This window comes from Eumetopias jubatus, unplaced genomic scaffold, assembly GCF_037043125.1.
Source record: "Eumetopias jubatus isolate StellerSeaLion01/CBP00866 unplaced genomic scaffold, mEumJub1_p1.0 scaffold_12, whole genome shotgun sequence".
Lineage (NCBI taxonomy): Eukaryota > Metazoa > Chordata > Mammalia > Carnivora > Otariidae > Eumetopias > Eumetopias jubatus.
This window is the reverse complement of record NW_028274818.1, coordinates 86,451,357-86,476,356: the sequence shown is the minus strand read 5'-3', so window position 1 is coordinate 86,476,356 and position 25,000 is coordinate 86,451,357. Positions and strand designations below refer to the sequence as shown.

General features: G+C 42.2%; 1 protein-coding gene across 6 annotated transcripts in view; it reads right to left on the bottom strand.

Annotated features, from left to right (window-relative positions):
• The window catches only part of METTL9 (methyltransferase 9, His-X-His N1(pi)-histidine), a 48,553-nt gene extending 26,552 nt beyond the window's left edge, over positions 1 to 22,001 (bottom strand). For 2 of the 6 annotated variants that reach the window (XM_028090429.2, XM_088029025.1), the window contains exons 1-3: positions 19,224 to 19,642; positions 7,368 to 7,558; positions 2,838 to 3,047 (exon numbers count right to left, since the gene is read on the bottom strand). In XM_028090429.2, coding sequence (XP_027946230.1) covers positions 2,838 to 3,047; positions 7,368 to 7,558; positions 19,224 to 19,388 — 566 coding nt within the window. In that variant the 5' untranslated portion in view covers positions 19,389 to 19,642. Of the gene's footprint in view, positions 1 to 2,837; positions 3,048 to 7,367; positions 7,559 to 19,223; positions 19,643 to 21,586; positions 21,680 to 21,953 lie in introns of those variants that run through there. The other 4 variants (XM_028090430.2, XM_028090428.2, XM_028090427.2 and 1 more) reach the window with 4 other exon arrangements.
• Positions 22,002 to 25,000: the final 2,999 nt, after the last annotated feature.

Genomic DNA, 25,000 nt, shown 5'->3' with positions numbered 1-25,000 from the left:
GACATTGCAGAGAAACAAAAAATAGCTAGCTCCCAAGCCAAAAAACAAGGTATTAAGCTACAAGTCTGCCCTGCCATCATGGGTTGGATGAATCCCAACCTTAGTGAGATACTACTTCCTCATTAAAATGTCAGATTGTTAAAAAAAAAAAAAAAAAAAAAAACCTCAGATTGTGCCGAAAAACACCACTTCTGTGAGTATGTTTTTAATCCTAATAATATGGCGGAGGGAATATCAACCAGCATGAATTTCCTATTTAGGTAAAATTGTGAATAGATTTTGGCATATGTGCTATACATCAGGAAAAAAATTAAACTAAGTATTTTTCATCTGGAGGTAAGTTTACTACTAGGTTACATAGCATGTAAATGCTAGATACAATGAATTATTAATTCAAATGTCTAAGTTCCACTGATAATTCCATTCAGGCATTTAGTCTCAAAAAAGGCTTCAAAGACAAGCAAGGAACGAAAGGGGCAAGAGTGGGTAGGAGGAGAATGAACACGTTTCAAACACCTTCCTCCCCATTCGCACCTTCAAAACATTTTTTTTAAAGTGGGAGGAGAGCACCAGATTAGGAATTAGGCATGATTTAAACCATTGTTAAAACAAAGGCCAAAACATTCCAAGTTTTGAAATGATACATTAATTTTTTCTTTTTTTTTAAGATTTTATTTATTTATTTGACAGAGAGAGACAAAGCGAGAGAAGGAACACAAGCAGGGGGAGTGGGAGAGGGAAAAGCAGGCTTCCCATGGAGCAGGGAGCCCGATGCGGGGCTTGATCCCAGGACCCTGGGATCATGACCTGAGCCAAAAGCAGACGCTTAACGACTGAGCCACTGAGGCACCCCTGATGCATTAATGTCTAAATGAAGAAATACTTATTACCACACAGGCCCTCCAGGATCTAACCTAAGACAGACTACTGGAGCTAAAGGGGATCTTACAAATCATGGAGCTCAACCTCACACAGATAGAAGTCTCCTATAATAGCACCCCTAACAGCTATTTAAACACGGAGAGCTGGCAAGGACTTGGATGCTCAAGCTGTTAGGAAGGTAAATGTCCCTAACTCTACCTCAACTTCTGAGAGCTAGCTGTGCATGATTATACCAAAGACAACACTTACTCTCCTTCCACATAAAATCCCATTACATTTGTTGATCGTGACCTTCCCTCCCACCCCTTTCCGACTTGGTCTTTTCTTCAAGCTAAAAATTTCCATATTTTGCCAAAGTTCAATCCAGTCCTGCTCCAAGAGCTACACCAATGCTCAGTCTCTAGGGTTAGAGTGTATAAGCAGAAACATACACACTATGGTGGACAGGAAAGTGAGTGCATAATTCTTCTTTCCCTTTTTTGTAAGGCTCAGCCTGGCTTCCAAAATATCAGGGGAGGAAGCAGGCCCTATTCTCACCTCCCACATTCTGTACCCAGCACCTTCTTCCCCCATTCAGTAGAATCCATACTGAATTAAGAATACCTTCTTCCTAAGTCTTTCAAGCAGGAGATGGTCTTATTATTTTTTTTTAAGATTTTATTTATTTGAAAGAGAGAGATGCAGCAAGAGAGGGAACACAAGCAGGGAGAAGCAGGCTTCCCACCAAGCAGGGAGCCTGACGGGAGCCCAACGCGGGGCTCGACCCCAGGACCCTGGGATCATGACCTGAGCCGAAGGCAGACGCTTAACAACTTAACAACACCCAGGCGCCCCTGGAGATGGCCTTAAAACCAAGATTTGACACTTCATAGCCATTAGGATGGCTATTATCCAAAAAATAAATAACAAGTATTGGGGAGGATGCAGAGAAACTGGAAAACTTGTACATTGCTGGTGGGATGTAAAATGGTGCACCTGCTGTGGAAAATGGTACGACAATTCCTAAAAAAATTAAACACAGTCTTACCATATAATCCAGCAATTCCACCTCTGAGTATATACCCAGAAGTGAAAGCAGCGACTTGAACAGTTATTTGTATACTCGTGTTCACAGAAGCATTATTCACAATAGCTAAAAGGTGGAGGCTATCCAAGTGTCCATTGAGAGATGAATGCATAAGCCAAGTGTGGTATAACCCTACAACGGAGTATCATCCAGCCTTGAAAAGGAAGGAGATTTTGATACATGCCACAACATGGATGAACCTTGAAGACATTATTTTTAGTGAAATAAGCCAGTCACAAGAGGACAAATAATGTGTAATTCCTATTTCAGGTTCCCAGAATTGTCAAATCTGTAGAGACATGGCACAGAATGGTGGTTGCCAGGGTCCGGGGAAAGGGAGGGGGAATGATTTGGGGAATAAGTGTTTAATGGGTACAGAGTTTCAGTGGGAAAAACTAAAAGGTTCTAGAGATGGATGGTCGTGATGGTTACATGGCATAAATGTACTTAATACTACAGTCAGTGGTTAAAAATGGCTAAAATGGCAAATTCCATGTTATGTAGTTTACCACAGTAAAAAAAAGTTTTTTTTCACTGAAAAACAAAATTCAGGCTTTAAGAATGTCAGATTCCAATCAGGGAAAAGTCTCTCCATGTGCTCGACCTTTACCAAGTTGTCCTTCACCTGCCCTTCACCTGCCCTTCTCCTTCTACAGTGCCGTCCCCTCAAGTCCAAAATAATACTGACAAGGAAAGATGATTTTTCTCTGTTTCTACTTTACTGTAATATGGAAAGTTTTAAAAAATTTCTAATCATGGAAAATTGTTTGATTCGTATCCTTTAAATAATATACTCCTCAAATGCTCGATTTGGCAGCACATTTACTAAATAAGAAGAAATACATCTAAAACCAAGAAATATACCCCAAACCATGTCTAAAAATTATACCTGTATTTCTTCTTCTGAAGCTGCCATATCATAGTTTCAGACAGCTCAGTGGCATAAATTTCTTCAAAATGAGGGCTCATGATTTTTGTGACTTCTCCATCTCCAGCACCTAAATCAAGAAGTCTATGGGTTTTCCAGTCTGGATTAATTTTTAGCAGTCTCTGAAACTGATCGGGTGAAAACACAAACATTGAGCCTCTTCCTAGCAACCTGGAAAAAAAGGACAAAAATGGAAGAGTCCATGCAAATTAAGCACCCCCACATACATTCAGAGCAACTACAGTAATTCAGCCCCAACAGCCTCCTGAACCTACAAAATGTTTATTTTATGTGATTATATAGTTAAATTATACATTACCTTTTATATGATTTATAGGGTTAAAAGCAAAATTAGTAAAATAAGAAAATACCTCCAGGTATCATTCGGCTCTAAGATTACAAATAATACTCCATAAAGAGTGGGGAAGGGGGAGGAATAAAAAGTGGAAAGGAAACAGGATGAATGAGAGAGGAAGGGAAGGGAAGAAGAATGAGTAAGAAATTAAAAGGTGAATGTGAAGAATTTACATCAAACTAGGAAGGAGAGATGGATGGAGTAATGTTTTCTGTTACAGGCCAACAGAATCAGACTGTAGCACCAGCCAGTAACACTAAGCAGAAAAATCAAATAGGGAAAAAAAGCTGTTATCAAACTAAACAATGGGTGAGGAAAAAAATAGCTTCACTAGCATAGATTTTTAAGAGACACTAGAGAAAAGCAGAAGAGTGGTCCCTATTTTATCAGTTAATTTGCATTTAAAAAGTAGACTCATACTTCCATCGATTTATATATTACACAATTGTCTGGGTCCTATTATTTCTTAAGATCCTAGAAAACATTCAAAATCACAGTAATGCCTTTAAAAAAAGAGCTGGAGAGGAGTTAAATGGGGATCAGAGAGAACTCTTGGAACAGGAGCTGTGGCTCAAACCAAGTCTCACGGAAGCATCATGCTGGGGAGCAGAATGCACTCCCCGCTTAGCTCAAATCCTAGTCTTTCCAGGGCAGGGATTCTTCAACTCCCTTTAAGGGGTAGAACTCTTTCTTGAAATGAAGTGGAGCTCAGAGACGACACAGAAATGGTAAATGGAGAGCTGCTGCAGAAATAAGGTTAAGAGCCTTGGAGAAGCTGCCACATCTGGGCCTTTCCCTGCAGCCTGAAGCAGCTCCTGAGGCACTTCCTCTTCAGACCCTGGAACACAGTTTGAAAACCATGGATCTAGGAAATGGCAGGGAAATCTGTACTGTACTGCTACTTTCTGGAAAAAATCATAAGGTACAACATGTCACATGGTGACTGGAAAGATGCGTGCAACCTGGTGCTCCTGGTAAGACCAGTTTTAGAGAAGATTAAAACTGCAGAGTTCATATAACAAACTCCCTCTCTCCCATTTACCCATTAAGGCCTTAGGAGAGTTTAACCATATCTAATAGTGTGTTTACAGTAAATCTTCTGCCCCAGAGAAACGCTAAAAACTAGGGGGCATGGACATCAGAGACTGCTAACTATCCCTTACAGAGAGAAGCGATTTCCTCCAAGACAGTTGTTTTTTTTTAATCTGCTAGTGGAACAATAGGCTGCAGAAAGCAAATCTGCGAAAAGGGACTGAACTGACTGGAAGAGCTTTACAAAGTTTCCCACAGAAGCCAGAGTCCGAGCAGGAAGAGGGTACAGGCCGCATGGCCTGGGGGACACAAGTTCCCTGAGTTGGTGCTGACTTGCCACAGGATCAAAAGCAAGTTGCAAAAACAGTTATTTGGCTTAAACTTTCCTAGTTATAAAATAACATGCTTCCCTAGCCAACTTCTTGGGATGTAGGGAACCTGGACGTGGTAATCCTAAAACTCTAGAGCTAGAGGTCATCTGAGGTCAGAGCTCAGGAGGTCATCTGACTTATCTACATTTAAAAGGCACCAAAGAGAGAAACACTGTCCTATTTTCAAAGATCCTGAGCAAAAGAGGCTCCACAAAAAGATTCAAACTGTCGAATCAAAATTCAAGCCCAGTGTTTCTCAACCAGGACCAACTCTGCCTTCTAGGGGGCAGTGGGAGAAGGTGGGGGAGTCTGGGGTAGCAGGTGGGAGCAGGTGGGGAAGTCTGGGATAGTCCCAATGGCTTGGGAATGCTGTCAGTGAGGGAGGCCAGAAAAGCTAGATCTCCTGATACATGTGGGTCAGTCCCACACAATAAGTATCCCACCTAAAATACCAAGACACTCACCTAGCTCAATACAAAGTTTCCAGCAAACACATACCATGCAGAGGTATGGCTCCCTAATTTGTCTTTAATTTCCAAAGTTAGTGATGTTCATGGGGGGGGCGGGGCTGTTAGTGTTTAATAACCAACCTAGGTTCTCTGGCCATAATCTAAGTTCTCTCTAGATGTAGAATCTATAGAGAAGGTGTGCCTCCTTATCAATATTTTCCTTATAATATAAACTCTGAAAACAGCTATCAAGTCTATCCTGACTTGGCCTTCCCCTTGATGATATAAAGGAAGACTGATAAGTATCTTCTTAATTCAAGAAAGTACCATACAGTACAGGATATCTCAGAGATATTGCAAGTCCACTTCCAGACCACTTCAATAAAGGAAATATCACAATAAAGCAAGTCAAATAAATTGTCTGGTTTCCCAGTGCATATGCAAGTTACATTTACAAGATACTGTGGTCTATGAAGTATGCAACTGCATTATGTCTAAAAAAAAAAGTACATACCTTAGTTAAAAAATACTTTATTGCTAAAAAAAAAAAAATGCTAGCCATCAGCTGAGTTTTCACCAAGCCATAATCACTGATCAGAGATTATCATAATATAGTAATGGAAAACTTTTGAATATTGTGAGAATCACCAAAATATGACACTCAGATGCACAATGAGCAAATGCTACTAGAAAAATGGCACTGATAGACTTGTGTGATGCATGGTTATCCCAAGGTTCCAATTAAATAATAAAAAAAATGCAGTATCTGTGAAGTGCAATTAAGAGAAGTGCAATAAAATGAGGTATGCCTGTAATTATTTCAGAAAGAGACGGGCATTCATGGTAATAATCTATCATGGATGGAAAGTACCAACAGGCTCAAAATTAAGCTTTCAGGTGAGATAGGACCCAGGACAAGACATGTTTTGGGAGAGTGGGAGGTGAGAGCCATAGATAAGGAAACCCAAAGGGATTGATTAAATGTGTTGCCTCTCTTTGACCAAACTGTGAAATTCCAAATCAGGGAATTTTAACCAGGATCCAATGGGGTGGAAGTTGGGGGTAGGGGTAGGAGTGAAGGTGAGAGGTGGTGCAGAGTTTGAAATCTCCCAAAATTCTATGTGAAATGTTGAATGTAAATACTATTTGAAGAGAGGACTCCTACCTTTTATCATTTTTAAAGAGGTGAAGGACCCCATAAAGGATAAGAATTACTGCTACAGTAACTTGTCCCCCTTCCAAAGAAAAATAATACAGTACAGAACAGACCCTCAGAGCAGCCAATTTTAGAAACAAAATGTCAGACCAAGTTGTATCAACTCAACTACCTACACAAAAATAACAACTGTTTCCTGAAGCAAACAAGGCAACTTCATATAAACAATGAAGAAAATCAAGGAAGAAATCTTGAGAAATGGCTGGTGGTGCCTAAAAACATATTTAAGGACCAGATGATAGACTGGGGATCCAGACATTCAGGAGAAACTGGCTCCAAACCTCAAGGGGAAAAAAAAGTAGGCCCAACCAGTGGCTTTAAGCAGTCCAACAAGGCTTCGTAAACCCTGAACCCTACTGATTTTCTCCTTGGCATTCTAGATTCTTGGGCCTTGGGGACGTTTGAAAATTTGGCCAAGGAAAGATAAAAAATATTCCTGAAGTTTCTTCCATGGATTTATATGCGAGAATCACTCTGGAGATAGGTACTTCCACAGTAAGCTTAAAAGATTCTGGTGAGCCTAGACATTATGTAAGAACAGATTTTGTAACCTTCACTTGAAATAAACCATCACATGTTGTGTTGATTAATTAAATCCCCCCAAAAAACCTGCTCCTAGGAAGTGTGCTTAAGGCAAAGATTTTACTCTTCAGTTTATGTTAAGGACTTAGTTCTTGCTACTCTCTACCATAGGGAACTAGCAGCATTATGGGCATCACTTGGGAGTTCGTTAAAAATGCAGAATCTCAGGCCCCATACCTACTGACTCACAATCTCTATTTTAACCAGATCTCCAGGTTGGTTCTTGTACACATCAAAGCTGAGAAGCACTGCTCCAAGGAGAACACCCACTGTAGAAATACAGACTAACGAGGTTCTTTATCAAGTTATGGTGAATTTAAAAAGCATAACTGCAGAAGGCTGAAGATACTGGACCCACTACCAAGGATTCTGACTAGTAGAAGTGTCATAGCTGAGGTAGTCAACACGTTCAACAAAATAACTTCTCTCTTTCATTTTCTCTTTATAAATCTAAGGATAAGGAAAAAATACATAAGATTCACTTACCCATTGATAGATGTTCTAGACATAAACAGGCTAAAAACGGATGACACGAAAGAGTGATATAATTGGATAAATAGCCAGCCCGATTTCTCAATGCTGTTATTTAAGAAGATCTGCGTTCCTTGGTCAAGGTAGCTCTGAACAAAGACAGCCTGGAGTGATTCGCATAATTTCTCTCTGTTGCACACATACCACTAAAAAAGAAGAAGAAAAAGTGAAAACACACAACTAAAGTGTCATCTAAGAAGTCCAAAAACAAAAGCCAGAGGACTAAATCAAATCTAGTATTTCCAAATATTATAATCTCATGGCACTTGGCACTTTGAGGATAATCATCTCTTATACTCAGATGACCTATAAAGCGTAAAATACTTCTACATACATAATTTCTCACTTAATTCTCATTCGGGGTCTTTCGGGGGAGTGTGGGAAGGTTGAACAGGTTTCTGAGTCATGCAGCTTTAGTAGGTTAGTAGGAGGCAGAGCCAGGCCATAGTCCAGGTGTTCTGAGTCCTGGCCTAATATTTCAGTCTCTATACCCCCAGTACCCTGAGATCTAGGAAAGTTCTGTTGGCCTCTCCTTCACTGAAAATCAACATCAGAAGGCAAAAACTAGCATTATTAACTTTGTTTTTAGATAAGGAAACAGTCACATAATGCAGTGATTTAATTCAAAACCACCAAACAAATCAATGGCAGAGTAAGCAGCAGAAGTTAACACTCCGGTGACCAGATTAATCTGCCTTTCTTCTTATAGGCTATGTAGAGGCCTTTAGAAATAGCGAGGTCGGGCGCCTGGGTGGCTCAGTTGGTTAAGCGACTGCCTCTGGCTCAGGTCATGATCCTGGAGTCCCGGGATCGAGTCCCACAACGGGCTCCTGCTCGGCGGGCAGTCTGCTTCTCCCTCTGACCCTCCCCCCTCTCATGTGCTCTCTCTCATTCTCTCTTTCAAATAAATAAATAAAATCTTTAAAAAAAATAGAAATAGCGAGGTCATATGACATTCTCACAAACAGGGGCAATATGTGCTTGAGAAAGATTAAAAAGTTACTTAAGGTCACACTGCAACAACAAGAAGACAAAGTGATTACATGCTGGAGAACCAGGTATCTAGGAACAGGCTCTAACCAGAACGCACTTTTGAGAACAAAATTCAAGAACCTCAACCGTGGATAAAATGTAATCCTCCACGATAAATGTTTTCCATTTTCATTTAGAGTTAGCATACCAGGGAAGGGGGGAGGTAGACTGTAGGGTAGGCCAGCTTTAGAGTCAGCTCCACGGTCAAGTCCCGGCTCTGCCATTCCTGTGTAAACTCAGACAAGTCACTTAATCTCTGAGCCTCGTTCATTCATCTGTAGACTAGAGATGTCACTGGTATCTATCTATCCTAGTAGGGTATTGAGAGGATTAAACAAGATAATGCAGCCAAATCCTCAATATAGTACCAGACACACATAAGAATCCTATAATAACAACAATGAGATTCCTCTAACATGGCCTGATAAATAAGAGTAGGCCATTAATTACAATGATGAAACTGTAGGGTTGACCAGTTATTATTAATCCATTATCTGCTAAGAAACAATCAATTTTTCCCAGTAAACAGTCTATTGGCCAAAAGTAATTTGCTTCCCCCTCACAAATATGACCATTTATCAGCAGGTGTCCCGTAACTGCTTACACAACTGGTGGACCAATTTTACAGTCAGCCAAAGCTTGCTAAATGTTGAATGAAATCCTGGGTAACATTCCTGACACTAACATTGAAAGGAACCAGGTAGAAACTAATACAAACAAGCAAACAGGCACATTAAAATCACAAAGATTAACTCATCTTTTTTACAAACCCTATATCCAAACTAGATACCAAATCTCCCAGCTGTTGACTGATTTGTGTTAATTCACCATTTAAACACTGTTACCAAAACTGCTTGGACTTGAAAACAATTTTCATTTTTTCTACTCTATATGGTAAGCTCTGAAGCTTCTTATATTTACTGTCTACACTTTTTTCCTTGGTCTGAAAATGTTCTTGCTTAATCATTAACTAACTCTTAATATTCATTGTGCCTGAAGTTATGCCCCAGTGCAGGTCATAAACCATTTTTTATTATACTCATGACCTTCTGGTGCACATTCTGAACTCTGTAATACTGAGGCCACTCTGACTTTTATTTATTTTTTATTCTCTGAAATGACTAATCAAGATGAAAGCCATCACCTTGGTAGTAGGCAATCAGGTACATTCTATTAACGCAGACAAGAAGCCATTCAAGTGAAACAGAGGAGCTAAGAATTCCCTTGGCATCCACTTGTAAATGGACAACTGGAACAACAATGGACTCTGACTTCCAGAACTAAGCAAGACTTGGCATCATTAACTGCAAATATTGCTTTCAAGTACCAAGAGGAAAACTCAAGTTCTTAACAGCATTTCTCTCAATTTGTTGACATTAACACATGTGGTTGAACCTTTATAGCCAAACAAGGTTTCAGAAAAGAAACTGCTGGGGCGCCTGGGTGGCTCAGTCAGTTAAGTACCTGCCAGCGGCTCAGGTCATGATCCCAGCGTCCTGGGATCAAGCCCGGTGTCGGGCTCCCTGCTCAGCGGGGAGCCTGCTTTTCCTCCCTGCTCCTGCTCTCCCTCACTCTCTCTCTCTCTCTCTCAAATAAATAAAATCTTAAAAAAAGAAAAGAAACTGCTTACTGAACAGAATGTGCTACAGAATAAAAGGAGTAAAGCCCTCCTCCTTAAAGATAAAGGTTGAAATCCGTGTTCCTCCTGACCATCTGCAGGATACAAAAGTCAACTCCAAAAGCAGCATTATTCGTAATTACCAAAAAGTGGAAACAACCCAAATACCCATCAACTGATGGATAAACAAGGTATGACTGATCCATACAACAGAATAGGGATTATTCAACCATAAAAAGCAGTGAAGTACTGATTAATGTGACAACATAGATGAACTCTGAAAACATTATGCTAAGGGAAAGAAGCCAGTCACAAACGGCCACAAATAATACGATTTCACTCTCATAATCACTCTCATAAAGTGTCCAATAGGTAGATCCAGAGACAGGAAGTAGATTGTAGTTGGCAAGAGGGAGTGTCTACTAATGGATACGGGGTTTCTCTCTGGAGTGAAAAAAATGCTCTGAAATTAGAGTGGTGATGGCTGCACAAATCTGTGAAAACACTAAACACCACCGAGCTGTGCATTTTAAAAGGATGAATTTTATGGTATGTGAATTATATCTCAATAAAGGTGTTTTTTTTACATACACATACTTCTGGCATTTTTATCTTCCAGAAATTAAAAGTGGTTTGAAAATTTAAGTGACCCGGCAAACCTCTTTAAAAATGCAAATTTTTAAATGCAAATCTGATCACATCACAACCCTGCTTCACATAAGTCTAAAGTTAATACCCAAAATGCTCAATATGGCTTCCCAGGCCCTACACAGTTTGTCCATTTTGTGTCCACAGCCTTACCTCCTAACACTGTCTGCCACCCATAACCCCTGGTCATTTGCTATGTCACAACACTGCACCCCTCTCTTTTTCTGGAAGGCTCCTTTCTCATGGCTGTCTCACATGGTGTTTGCTTTGTCCCCTGCATTTCCCGCATCACCGCAACCCACTTTCTCTTCACCTGGTTAATTCGACCTAAGCCTAAATATTTCTTCAAGTATGTTTGCCTTGAACTTGCAGACTAGGCAGTGTTCCCCCCCCCATTCGAATACCCTCTCCTATATACCATATATCTCCTCAGCAACATTTATGACCACTGAATTGAATAACTGTACATAATTGTATTTTCAGTGTCTATCCTCCCAGGGAGACAAAGTTTCATAAAGGTAGGGACAATGACTGACTTCAGTGCCTGGCACAGATATAATGAACAATAAATGTTCGTCAAATCAATCATTGTTAAAATCACAGGCAGTCTAAGGGCGTGGCTCAGTGGGTTAAGTGTCTGACTCTCGATTTTGGCTCAGGCCATGATCTCAGGGTCCTGAGATGGAGCGCTGGTTGGGCTCCGTGCTCAGCAGGGAGTCCGCTTCTCTCTCCCTCTCCCTCCGCCCCTCCGCCCCTCCGCCCCTCCCCCTGCTCACGCACACTCTCTCGCTCTCTAAACAAATAAATAAATCTTAAAAAAAAAAATCACAGGCAGCCTCACAGAATTTGGAGGTTCTAGCAAAATCCTAGAGGGGATATAAGGACAGCCACAGAGATAGCTGTCACTGGGTTTCTGTCAATTTCTAAAACTTCAAGGTTTTTGAAAGGTCTTGCTTTTCTTAAGTTATTTTATTATTTTACTTTATTTAAGTAATCTCTACACCCAATGTGGGGCTTGAACTCATGATCCCAAGATCAAGAGTCATATGCTCCACTGACTGAGCCAGCCAGGTGTCCCTGAAAGGCCTTGCTTAAACCCACTTCTGCAAACAGTGGTTAAACCTACCCACTCACCACAAAATTGCATCATCCCAAGCAAGCAACAAAGGACAACACTGACTGAACACCTACCTTGTACCAGGCACCTGGCCAAGTGCTTCACATTTCATTTACCACCTCACAACTTCTGGATAAACGGGAAACCTGGGGTTTCTAAGCACTTCCAGCTGATTCAGGTTCCTATTCTAGGTGCGTGTTGTTTTATAAAAGTTTCCTTCAAAGAAGCTTCTCTTTAGTCTATCCAGTGTGTCTGAGATTCATTTTCAGAAAAGAAAGCAGGACCATTCTGTCTAACTAAACTGGACTGGGTGTGTTTAGAGAAAAGATAATCTGATCTAGATAGCAACTAAATTACAGGGTTTCTCAGCCTCAGCATTACTGACATTTGGGACCAGATAATCCTTTTGTTACAGCATCTGTCCAATGCATGATAGGATATTTAGCAGCATTCCTAGCCTCTACCCATCAGATGCCAGGTGCACTCCCCACCAGTCATGACAACCGAAAACATCCTAGACACTGCCAAACGTCCATCCCCTGGGAGGCAAAATCACTACTGCTTGAGAATGACTACATGGGCCAACCCAGAAAATTTCATTAGTGTTTCCTAATTATCACAGCTTAACAGTGATCCAGGGAAAATAAAGATGAACTAGCCTCCAGGAACTTACACTCCAGAGGAGAAAAAAATCAGAAACCAAGGGAACCGAGAGAATCATAATGGGATTATGATCTTGGCCAGGACCTTCAGGCCTTAAATAAGCAATCCCTTGCTCTAAGATTAGATAGCTGATAGAAAATCAATGCAGGAGCCCCTGCAACCATTTGGCGGTCCCCCGGAGTTCCTCTCTCCAGACAATCCAGCTTAAATGAAAAGCTGTAACGAGCTCACAGCACTGGTGGCCTGTCTGTAGGCTCCCATGCACTTTCAAGCAGGTGAGTTCTTTGAATGTGTGCTCCTCAAAGACGACAGAGACCAAGGTGCGCAGGCAAGAACAAAGCACCAGCTTGTTAAATGTTCACATTGGAAGGACTGTGTTCCCATCCTACTTACAGTAGGCTGGCCTCCTCAGCTGGAGACTGGTGTCTGGAAAAATGTCATCTTAGCAACCTCCTTTAAAGCTTACTTGAATTTTCTTCAATCCAAATAAGTAAGGAAATCTTTTAAATAACAAATTCTAATCAAACCAAGTTATGCCACGCAGTCATCTACTGATGCCAAGTACAAAGTAGAATGTGATAACTAACCAAGACATCTTCTAAAAATTACAGTAAATAGCAATGTTATCCCTACTTGCAGCAGACTATAAAGATACTAAAAATTAGACACATAAACAGCCAAATCAGGTAGACGTGAGTTCTTAACATGTATGTGACAGTATTCACTAATCAAAATAATAAGGTATTAGGTCAGGTCTTACAGATTAAGCCCCTGAACATCTCCTAATCTTTATATAACCTTGGTGGATGAATCATTCCTTCAAAGCATAAATGCAATTTTCCTATAAGATTATATTTGCTTATCAGACCGAGGGACACAATTAGAAGTTTTTCTGAATTTCTTTTTGAGTTCCTCAATAGTCAAGCGTCTGCTATATAATAGTCTTTTCTTCCAAAATACAAAGGACTTGAGCACAGTAGTAGAATTGGAATTAGAAAATTATTTTAAAAAGCCAACGTCCTGATTTTAGGTAATATGGTATAATAAAAAAATAAATATTTGGTCTTTAACCCCTAGATCCAGGCAGAGCTCCTAAAACCCTTGGGGAATCTCCTGAGTGATAAGAGAATATTTTGCATGCTAATACGATGGGGGGGGGGTACTACTGGAACTTTCAGCCCCACCGCCAATCTGTAGGGAAGGGAGAGGAGCCAGAGATTGAGTTCAATCACCAACGTCAATGATTTAATCAGTCATGCCTAGGTAATGAAACCTTCATAAAACTGCTAAACTACAGGGTTCTGGGAGCTTCCACGTTGCTGAACACACTGATGTGCTGGGAGGGAGGGTGGCTCACCTGGAGAGGACACGGAAGCTCTGTGCCACCGTCCACCCGCCCCCATACTTTGCCCTATGCATCTCATCCATTTGGCTCTTCCTGAATTGCAGCCTATAATTTATAATAAACCAGTAAACGTGTAAAGTATTTTCCTAAGTTCTGGGTCATTCTAGCAAATTATCTAACCTGATGGAGGGTTGTAAGAACCTCAGAATTTGTAACCAAGTTGGGCAGAAGCATGGGTAGGTAGTCTGTGCACCCACAACTTGCAGCTGGCATCTGAAAGGAGGGCAGTCTTCTAGGATGGAGCCCTTAAACTTCTGGACGGATGTTAATTCTGGGTTGTGTCAGAAAAGAAATGAATTGTAGGACACCCAGCCAGTGCCAGAGAATTAGTTGGTGTCAGAAAAAAAGACACCATAGGTAAGATTTTTTTTCCCCAACATTAAGCTTGACCAAAGCATGCACAAACTGGATGAAGGCCCAAACTTGGAACGGTTGTCCCATCCCTGTCTAACTCACAAGCTGCAAAAACTCCAACTGGTGTTTTTGTATAGTTACATAGCTTCAGTGTCTACACAGAGGTCCACTAGAGTGGAGGCAGTTACCTATTAAGGAGGCACCCTACTTTCACAGACCCTCTGACAACACAAAGTTTCCTAGGAGAGACATCATGAAAAGGTGGGGAAAGCTTGGGCCTTGAAACCAGACAGAGCTGGGGTCAAAACCCAAATTGCCACCTACCAACTGTCTCCCGAGCAAATTTTCTCTCTCTTAGGCTCACTCTTCTATCAAAAAAGGGGGTGTAGCACCTACCTCTGGGAGTTGTTACGAGGATGAGAGAGGATGATACATTAAAGCGTCTGGCACACAATAGAAGCACAATAACTTGATTTCCTTCCCCTTCCTGTCCAAGGCCCACAAAAGCCAGTCAGAGAACTGAAGTTCAAGGGAATGCCTAAAAGCCACACTGTAGGTCTGGGCACCCAGCCATTCTCAAAAGGAATGAGTAACCAAAGACCTGAGGCATTTAGTACCACTAAAAACAATTGGAAAGGCTCCACTGATGGGATCCATGAACACAGAATCTTTTCTACTACAGGGGGTGGTCAGACCAGGCCTGACGACATTGACCTCACAGCTAAGGCTTCAAAAATCACATTCTAAGTTTTGCAATGAGTCCTATCAGTCCAGACATTCAATCACTGACACTTTCTTGCATCTAAGCACAGCATAAGAGTAAATCTTCAAACCATTCTTTATTTTTCCACAAATGACACAAACCTAAACCAACAACCTCTTTATGTGAGATTTTCAACCTCTTTATGTGAGATGTGAATGACAGGGCACCCTCACGTCCATGTAGGGAAACAATTCATATGGATTAGATTAAGTTGTTTCAGCTCTGATTTAATAAATAAATTATTGGCAATTTTCATTTCAAATACTCACTCACTGCTAGAATTTTATAATCCTAAGATTTTACCAAAGCTTCAGAAGGTCTGAACAACTGTCTTTTACTGGCAATTACCAGGGTGCCCTCAAATACCTTCAAAGGGGAACATAAAGGCCTCTGGTATATCCAGCAGAAGAGAGAGATCCTAGTGTTCCGTGAAATTGAGGCAAACACTTATACAGGGTTTCAACACAGATTATAAGGAAAGAAACTCTTTACAAAATCTCTTTGGTATTCGGCTACAAAGGCCTCCAGGTTCTGGAAGGCAGTTCAGGAGAGGACACAAATCCACCAGTGTCCATCTGGCTAGCTGGCAACTGCCCCTGAGCATTGTTAACTCATGCCTGACTTTGGTCAGCCTCCACAAGTAAATGAAGAGGGGACAGGAGGCCGAATCTGTCCACAGCACAACCTTTGACCTATGGCTGTGATGTCCAAGTATTTTTTTTATTTGGAAAAAAAACAATCGTTTCAATTATCTTAAATCCCTGCTTGTAACATAACACAGTTCTGAACTTTTTTAAAAAGGTGAAAAAATAAGGCAGATACACACAAACTTCCAATTTTAAGTTACACCTTACTAATTCCAGATAACCAATGTTACCTGTGCTCTTAAAAATCCTTACAGTACATCACCTGAAGAAACTGTCTTGGCCTGGTTCCACAGAGTCCCATAACAATTCTTTTTTGCTCCATCGACTCAGAAACTATTGAATGACTTATTATCAAGAACCTAGTTAGCAGGGCCTTAGAGTCCTTTCAAGTTTCAGTAGCTCCATAATAGTTGCATTAACTTTAAGTAGTAGGTACAATGCATCAAAAGCACTAGATCCAAAGTTTTTGTTGTTGCTATCTTCAAGTTCCAAGCCTGCCAATACCGAAAAGTGACATATCTAGTTTCTCACTGCCTGGCTCTATTTCTTCCCAATGAGTCAAACCATCCACTGTGCAACCTGTGATTAAGAAATGTGCTCCTGATGAAGGAAGCTGGAAAGTTTCTTTGGGGAAAACTCATTTTCTAGAAGGGGCCACTTGTAGGTCATAAAGTACCAACCACGCTATTCAGCTGCTGCAGCATGAAGTACTTGCAGACAAGTAAACGAATGTGGTGGCTCTATGCCAACAAAACTTTATTTGTAGACACTGGAATCTGAATTTCATATAAGAAATGTTCACATGTTACAAATATATTATATATTTTCTGCGACCATTTAAAAATGTAAAACTAATCTGACTTCATAGGCTGTAACAAGTCAGTGAGCCCAATTTGGCCTGCAAGCCATATCCTGGCTTTAAGAGAAGCCCTTCCTTGCTTCTCCCTTGCCCAAAATGAAAAATAATCCCAGTTTTGAAGCTAGCACACCCAACCAAGTTACTAAAATGGTGCTGCTCCTACAATTTTAGAGCGACTTTAGCTCAAAGGAGCCTTGCATCTCATCTCTAGGCGATAGTAAATAAATAATTTTTAATGATAAACATTTCCCAAGACCTCTCTTTTAACCAGAGAATCCTCCACCATAATTTCTTCATAAAATAACCATAAAGAAAACTTGTGCTAAGTACGGTTCAATTAAATCCATAACCCCACTTTCATGCAAATCCAAAAGAACCAGATGTGGCTGGCTATGGAACCCACACACCCAAATGAACACCAGAAAACCTTGCATGAAACTATAAATTTGAAGGGGGAAAGAATGTTAGAGTTAAGTTACTTCACAAGTCAGAAAGTTTATAAGGCAAACCTAGGATCCTGGAATATAAATCATCAACGCAGCATTCTGCAGAGGGGACAGTCCCCTCTTTTACTTTATCTCACTGTGGTTTCTACAGTTTCTTTTGTTCATTTTCATCTTTATTCACGGGCAATATTTTCATAATGTCAATGCATCACCTCAAAATAACCTCTGGATTGATCACTCTAAGGAAAAGGGCCAATCCCCCCCTAAATATTCAGAAAGTACCAGATTAGTCTTCACCTTGGAGAACATAGCTGCCAAACTGTTAGTCCAACTGGTTAAAACACACCTGTGTACACACATACCTGAGTAGCTCAGAAGTGTAACAAAGTAAAGGAGATACCTGAAACCAGTATCAGTTTTCCTCAGAACCTAACTGATTCAGTTTTAAAAAGGTACAAATTAGAAAGTACCTCCTGTTAGGAGATAATGTGAGGCACTGTCTATAGTCTACCTATTCCAAAAAAACCAAACTACTTAAACAGCTTTTCAATTTTTAAAATATAACCAATTCCTCCATAAGCAGTGAAAACATATCAAGTGTGTTATAGTATACATAATCAGGAGTCATCAATACCTACAGCTAAGAGACTCAACCGTAATTCCACAACAGTGGAAATCTGCCTCCTTTTTATCCTACCCAGAACCTTATTTCTACCAATTATTGAAAATGACGTTTCTAATTCATTGTTTTACACCACCATCCATATTCCATATGGCTATGTGACATTCTGGTAACTGTACATTATCACTGCAGTACTTTAGGGTTTTCTCTGAGAATGATTAGTGTTAAGTAATTAACCCGTTGCAAAGAATGTGGTTTTACAACTTAGGATCACCTACTGACTTTAAGTACACTCCTAACAATATCATAGGCATGATTACCTAACAAATTACAATAGCTGTGGGATCACAAAAAATTTCATGGAAATGTATGATTTCCTTTAAAAATAGAAAAGGGGCCACGATCAGTAATTACTAGATAAAAACTAAACACTACTTTTCTTAATGAATTGCTTTATGTCCTTAGATAATTCTTTACTTTCATTAGAATACACGGAATCCACCCCAGTGTAAACTCTCTGAACGCCTGGCATAGTAAGAAACCTAACATAGGAAAATGAGAAATCTATGAAAACGATGAGACACAAAATGGGGAATAATCGCTTACTGCTCTCTGGAAAGGCAAAATGCACTATAAATGCTAGCAATTATAAGCCAACACTCCGGCAGAGTTCGAAAGCCTCCTTTCAATGAATTCAAGGTTAACCACAAACTACATTACAGTCAAAAATGAAATATCACTCCTAATTCTGCAGTTGACCAGCAAATACTTCTGTTAAGTGGCACAAAACTCAGCTAATGAAAAGACGACCTAACCGGTCACCTCGCACGGTTCACGATCCGCAACTCTGAAAGGAATTCACTCCTGCCTAATTCTGTTTTTTAAAAAACCCTTCCAGGAAAAGCTTGCATCATCTTCTTTCCTAACCACATCTTTCCGGTCAGATAACCAACACCGAAGTTTAAAGGAGATCTCTCTTAGGCCGGAGGGGGAAGGTGCAGGAGAATGGGAGTGTGAGGACCTGTCAAACACATTTTTTTTTTTAACTGCCGAGGGAAAATGTCACCCGAATAAGCCCAGAGAGTTAAATGGCTCACGATGCATGGTTAAATTTCTTTATGGCCCTTTGTATGCTCAGAGATTCGACCAGACAAAAAGAGGGACCGGCTTTTCGCTTTGATTCCCGGGAGTTATAAAGGCAGTCCAGGGTAATGGGCTCGGTCTGGTCGTTTACACCGCAGGCCCCGGGGCCAGATGGATGCCCGCGGCCACGCGCCCGCCCCAAAGTTCCTGCGCCCTGCGGCCGGGCGCTTGCGATCACCGCCCGGGAGCCGGGAACAATGCGGGGCTCCGGGGCCCACCCTCGGGCCCCGGGAGGAACCGGGAGGCCGTTCTCCGCCCGCGCCCGGGAACAAAAGGCGCCGCGGGGCCCTGGGCCGAGCGCCCGGGGGTGGCGGCCGCAGCGCCCGGCCGGGAAGACGTCGGGAAAACTTTCTGAAGGGCCGAGGCGGCGGGGGGCGACGGCCCGGGGGGCCCTCTCTCGCCGCGGCGCCCCGCACAATAGCGGGGCCGAGCGCGGGAAGGCCCGGCTGCCACGCCCCCGCCCGGCCCGGGCCCGATCCCGGCCGGCCGCGTACCTGGTGGTTCTCCTTCCTGCCGCCCGCGGCCGCAGCCGGCCCGCCGGGGCCGCTCGTCATGTTCACGTACAGGGAGCGGGTGAGCGGGCTCCGCAGCGTCCACATCCTCCGCGCCAGCCACACGGACGCCAGGCTCAGGCACAGCCAGCCCACGAACAGTCTCATCGGGGGCCGCGGCCGCTCGTTCGGATCACCGCCGGCGCCGGGGCGAGGAGGAGGAGGCGCCGCCGCCTCCGGCCGCCGCCGCCACCGCCCGGGCTCGAGCCATCGCGCCCAACTTGCCCATCCAGCCCCTTCAGGGCCAAGGCGGGGGGTGGGGAGGAGCGGGCGGCGCACAGCTTTCCCGCCTCCCCCTTCCTTTCCGCCCGCGGAACGCCGCCGCCGCCGGCGCCAGTTTCCACCCGGAGCACGTAAGAGAGACCGGGGCGCGCTCCCCGGTTGATTGAGCCGCCGGCCGGGAGGCGGGACAAAGGGAGCGCGCATTCGGCCGGCGCGCGTCCACACCTTCCGTCTGGGCCGGGGCTCCATGTAATGGCGGAGATGATTTTAATTTTCTTAGAGTAGGGGCGATACTTCAGAAGGTAGTTCCTGAAACCTTCCGGTCTCTCCAAAGTGGTGCCCTTAGGACTTCTGGTCATTCCTCGCTTTAGTCGTTGCCTCTGGGTGCTTCATCCCCCTACCCCCCGGCCCCGGCAGGACTTCCACCTGGTTGTGCAGATCGACCCGGGGGTGAGGAGAGGGGAGTCTCCTGCCGTTCGTACGTCCATACTGTCAGACCAACACCTTGCCTGGGACGGACGCTGCCAGTTCTTAACTGTCACTGGCTCGGCTGCGTGGTTTCCTATTTACATTTAGAGCCGACGAGCCAGACCCCCACCCCTACGGCCTCCACCCTGCTCCGGAGGAGCTACAAAGCAGTCAGGAATCTGGCGGGGGGGGGGGGGGGAAGGATATCACCAAACTCTCCCCTCCTCCCAGTCCTGTTCCCCGAGCCTGGCAAGTTGCTGGCTACATGTTTCTAAGAGGCATCAGTGAAAGCTCTGCCTTTGTTGGAAGCTACTGCAGCTGGGACACCTGCAAGTAATATTTTGAGGTACTGACGACCCTGCCCAAGAATGAAGACCAGCCCCCCGACACACACACACAAATCAGAGTCCCTTGCTGCTAGTTTCCTTGAACAGGCGGAAGTTGAACCCAACACTCTTAAAGCAAACTCAGCTCTGGAAGCAGTCATTTAGCCGGATGTTTCTTTGATCATTTATAGCACGAGGAGACTTAGCAACGTTTCAGAACTGAAGGGTTACCCTGTGTTCCTGTGTCTGAAGTTCTTCCTGCTGCTACAACCAAGCTACAACTAAGGAGTAACATATTTCACAGGTTCTCTAGCTTCAACACCTTTCCAGGTTTGTTTAGAAACTGCTTTTAATTTCACTGCACTAGAAATAATGTAAATACATTTATTTTAGTTCCAAAGAAACAAGCCTTTCCGTTTACTCCAATATTGCTCTTCAGAGATTGTCATTTGTGAAACAGTGGTATGGTGATCCACTGATGAGGAACAAAATCGTCCTTTACCCACAAACATTTTTAGTAGCTTCTTAAGAACCTCAGCTCAGCACTTTTAGGTTAACAGGGATGTCTTGTTGCCTAATGTGAGGTAGGCTATATAACTAACAAAAACACGGGGCGGGGAAAGGGGGAGGATACTTTGTGTTCTCTCTTTTCAGTATACTCCCTAACTGCTTCCTGCCAAAACTGCAAAGAGCAAGAACCTTCCTAAATCTAGTTCAAACCTCTAGTGGTCCTGGCCCTCGTCATCAAAACTATATGAGCCAGTCCGAAGAATTCAGTTTGTTTACCAGGTCACCTTTCCCTCTATCTCTTGAAATCAGTGTCAGATAAAGCAGCTCTGTCTGAGCCAAAAGAAAGCCTTCATATTTTTAGAGGGGGTGGGGTGGGGAGGAGGGTGAAAGCAGCAAGAGTATGTAAAGTGACATATTTCATTCCTGAAAACAAAGGAGTCAGAAAGGTATGCCCCCCAACTATAGAGTAAACCTGAGGAGCCACAGCTTAGAGACTACAAACTGTGTCAGATGAACAAGAAGCAACTAGACAGCTGCTGCACTCAAGGATTTGGAGGTCCGTTGACGGCCATGGAGCCTAGCATCTCAAAGGAGCAGATTTTCGTTTTTATACCTGAGCAGCTGGCCTGGAAAAATAAATCACCCACACATTTAAAAGACTGTATAATAATCACAAAATAGTCAAATACATGTTATTTACACTTAGCAAGCACAGGAAGACAGCAAAGCACAACACAATCAAATGATTTGCCTAAAGGTAGAGCAAATTCAATAGCAGACCTTTTCATAGAACTTGGTATCCCAGCTCGTGATCCTTCGATCCATCAAAGAAGCCTCAAGCCTCGCTGTCTCTCTCTCTTCTCAGAGAGCCTCCTGAATTACAAATGAGGAGGAAGGAAAACAGCAAGAGTAAATATACTAAGCAGAAGTTCAGATTGCCCTCGGGGACTGCCCCCTTCCTTCATCTACTAGAATGTCACTACTGTTTATTAAAACCTCAATTAAAAACCTCAGTTATCCATAATGGAGAGGGGAAGAGGCACAGATAACACGAGAAGCCCAAAACCAGCCAATATCCTTTCTAACGTGACTTTCAAATGCAGTCAGTGATATTCCAAAGATACATTAATGACACCCCTGTACTGACCTCTGCTCACTGTCCTCCTGACCAAGAGTTCAGGTGTCTAACTTGGGTCATAGCTCTGTGCACAAGCCCCAAATCTTGACTGGATCACTTCCCTCTCTAGAACTCTAAGCAAGGGTACCTTTTGTTGCAATTTTCTTATCAGCTACAGATTACAACATTTTCATGTTCTCTTTTCAGTGACAAAATATAATGTAAAGGGAACCCATTGAAAAAGGGACTTGGATCTGTGGAGGGCACAAAATGTGCCGGTCACTGTGGGTCACTGTCATCTCCTTGAAGAGATAATAGTCTAAAAAGAACTAAATCACGTGTTTTCATGGACTTTTTTTAATACTTCTTAATGTCTTGTAGAGTGTCAGAGAATAGTGCAAGTATTCCCCAATATATTCAGTAGATGTGCCCTGTAGTAATTAACCAATGAGCACCTCTAAAAAATAAATTAGTAAATGTATTCAGCAGTTATTTTAATTAGTAAATATAGGGGATTTGTATCTGAACCTGGTTGACCTAATTTCAGTTATAGGTAATGATCACTGTGGTTTCTGAGTGATAAATTCTAAGCTCAGGTGAAACTGCAAACAGATTAAAAAAAAATTGGCAACGTATAGTAGCAGAATTAAACCAGGAGTCAGACCTATAGAAGCAAGTTCAAATAACACAGTGTACTCTTGGAGATCTCCCAGTGCAACTCATTAGCATGGTGGTGTGACACAGACTACCTGAGTTTGAAGCCTGGTTCTGTGCTTCTTGATAATGCAATTTGAGGCAAATAATTTGACCTCTATAGGTCTCAGTCTCCTCATCTGTAAAATGGGAATAATAATTGTTACCTATCTCATAGGGATGTGGTAATGATTAATATAAAGGGCTTAATGTACTGCCTCAACACATAGTAAACTCTCCAAAAAAATGTTAATTTGCTCTTGTTTCCAATGTAAGTTGGATAATTCAACCTCTTCTGATCCCCACCCCCTTTCCTCATTTATAAACTAAGGGTCATGATTCTGAGCTGCCTACATCACAATACCTCTGTGAGAATCAGATGATCTGAAAGTCTCAACCAACATTATCATAATAAGGATGTTCAGTCCTAACATGACTGTGGTCTCTGCAAAGCTACTCGCCATAAAACATTCCCTTAGAGCCCTTGATAAGAGCTCCTCTTCATAATATGTCTATTCCCAAGTTCCTTCCTGAGGCTTCAAACTAAGGGAGGAAGGAAGGATGAGAAGGGGGGGAAAGATAAAAGTAGAAAACATTCAAACCTAAAATCACAGAATCAGGCAGCAAATGGAAGTCACCTACTTGTCAAGGATGCCTATCTTCTTAGTAGGAAAGCCTTTTGCACTCTGATACATAGAACTCCATGCCAACCATGGCATTTCACCTGCTTAGAAACTTCTAAGCCCCGTTGCTTCCTTCCCCTGCCCCGCCGTCACACACCATGGTAATCTCATACCTGTCTCAGTTTATGTCAGGAATAACATCAGAAAGACAAATACCACTTACACATAGCCAGTAAATATTTATTGAATACATGCCATACACCAGGCACTGGACTAAGTGGAACAAAAAATAAACACAATGCCTCATACAGCTTGCTGTCTAGTAGGGAGGCAGACCTGTCCAAGGAATTAGAAAATGAATATATAATTACAAACTGCTGAATGCTAGAAAAGAATTGGATATTGTTAGAACTTATAACAGAGGAATCTGACTTGACTAGGGTATGGGGAGTGGAGTGTTTAGGGAGAACTGCCCAGAGGAAGTGTGGCATTGAAGCCCTCGTTTTGACATCTCCTTGCTCAGTTTGAGAGCTTCTGAGTTGCCCAAGTTCCTCTGGATTATAGGTGCATGCAGTAATTATGAGAAAAGAAATAGGGGTGCCCTCGGAGCCTCTTAGGACGTGAAGACTCACGGTGGGCCACCTATGTAATTATGTTGTACACATACATGACTGCTTTTAGGATCCTTCAAAAAAAATTGCACATAATAGTTTAACTCACTTAAAGGAATATATGTAGTATTTTAAAATAACATATTCAACTTTGCAATGTCCTTCTAGGAGGAGGTCTGAGTCAGAGCTCTGAAAAAAGAGAGAAGGCTATTGTTTTTCACTCACTTTTCTGGGGCATTTTCAAAGGTCCAAAGATCTCCTTTGATCTTGTTTTAAGTATATTTTCAAAACATCCCTATCCTTGGCCTCTTAATTGCTGTCTCCTGCATGTATGTGGGTTTGGTCTTGTGAATGGCCGCTTCCTCTCCACCCCATGCGCCGTGTTGGCTCACTTCATGCCGCTGTGTTTTCATATGCTTATTTTGAAACTATAAAGCCTTTTTGTTTTGTAACTATAAAACATTCAAACTTATGGTTTATGTGAAATTCATGAAAAAAATTGCATGGTACAATGAGAAAGCTTTAAAGCTTAAAATCTAAATATTTCATAATAGACAAAATATATATGTACATACATAAACATAAGGAATCTTAAAGAGTTTGTATAACATAGCACAGAACCACATCTCTGCTGGCATGGAAAGATGACCATTTTATTTTGCACAACCACGTACTGGTCTGACGATTGAGGAAGAATATGTTTATGAAAGAGGATACTTGAGCAATCAAGCAACCTGAAAATCAGACAGAACTATCTCCCTTCTCTGGTGAAAACAGTGATTGATTTTTTTTTTTAATAGCCACAACTAATGTCAGTTTGCTTTACAACTCAGCCTAGGATTGTCCTTTAACGTATTATGTGCACAAACCATTAAACCCAGAGGAAAGGCATTTGGCCATCAAATAACCAAAACCTCAGCATGGTGAGACCCCTGCAGCTGTTTTCCTCTGGTTCATGATTTCCCCTTACCAAGCATCCTGTGTTCCTTACAGTTTCCTAAAATCAACAGTCAATCCTGAAAACAGCTATTAGGCTATTCTACAATAGAAAATTTATTTTAAGTTCAATAGCTTTGTATGCTGAAGTCTTTCGAGAAAAGTTTTGGATACGACAGGGGCAGGCATTAGAAGCTGGCAGCTTCGGGCGCCT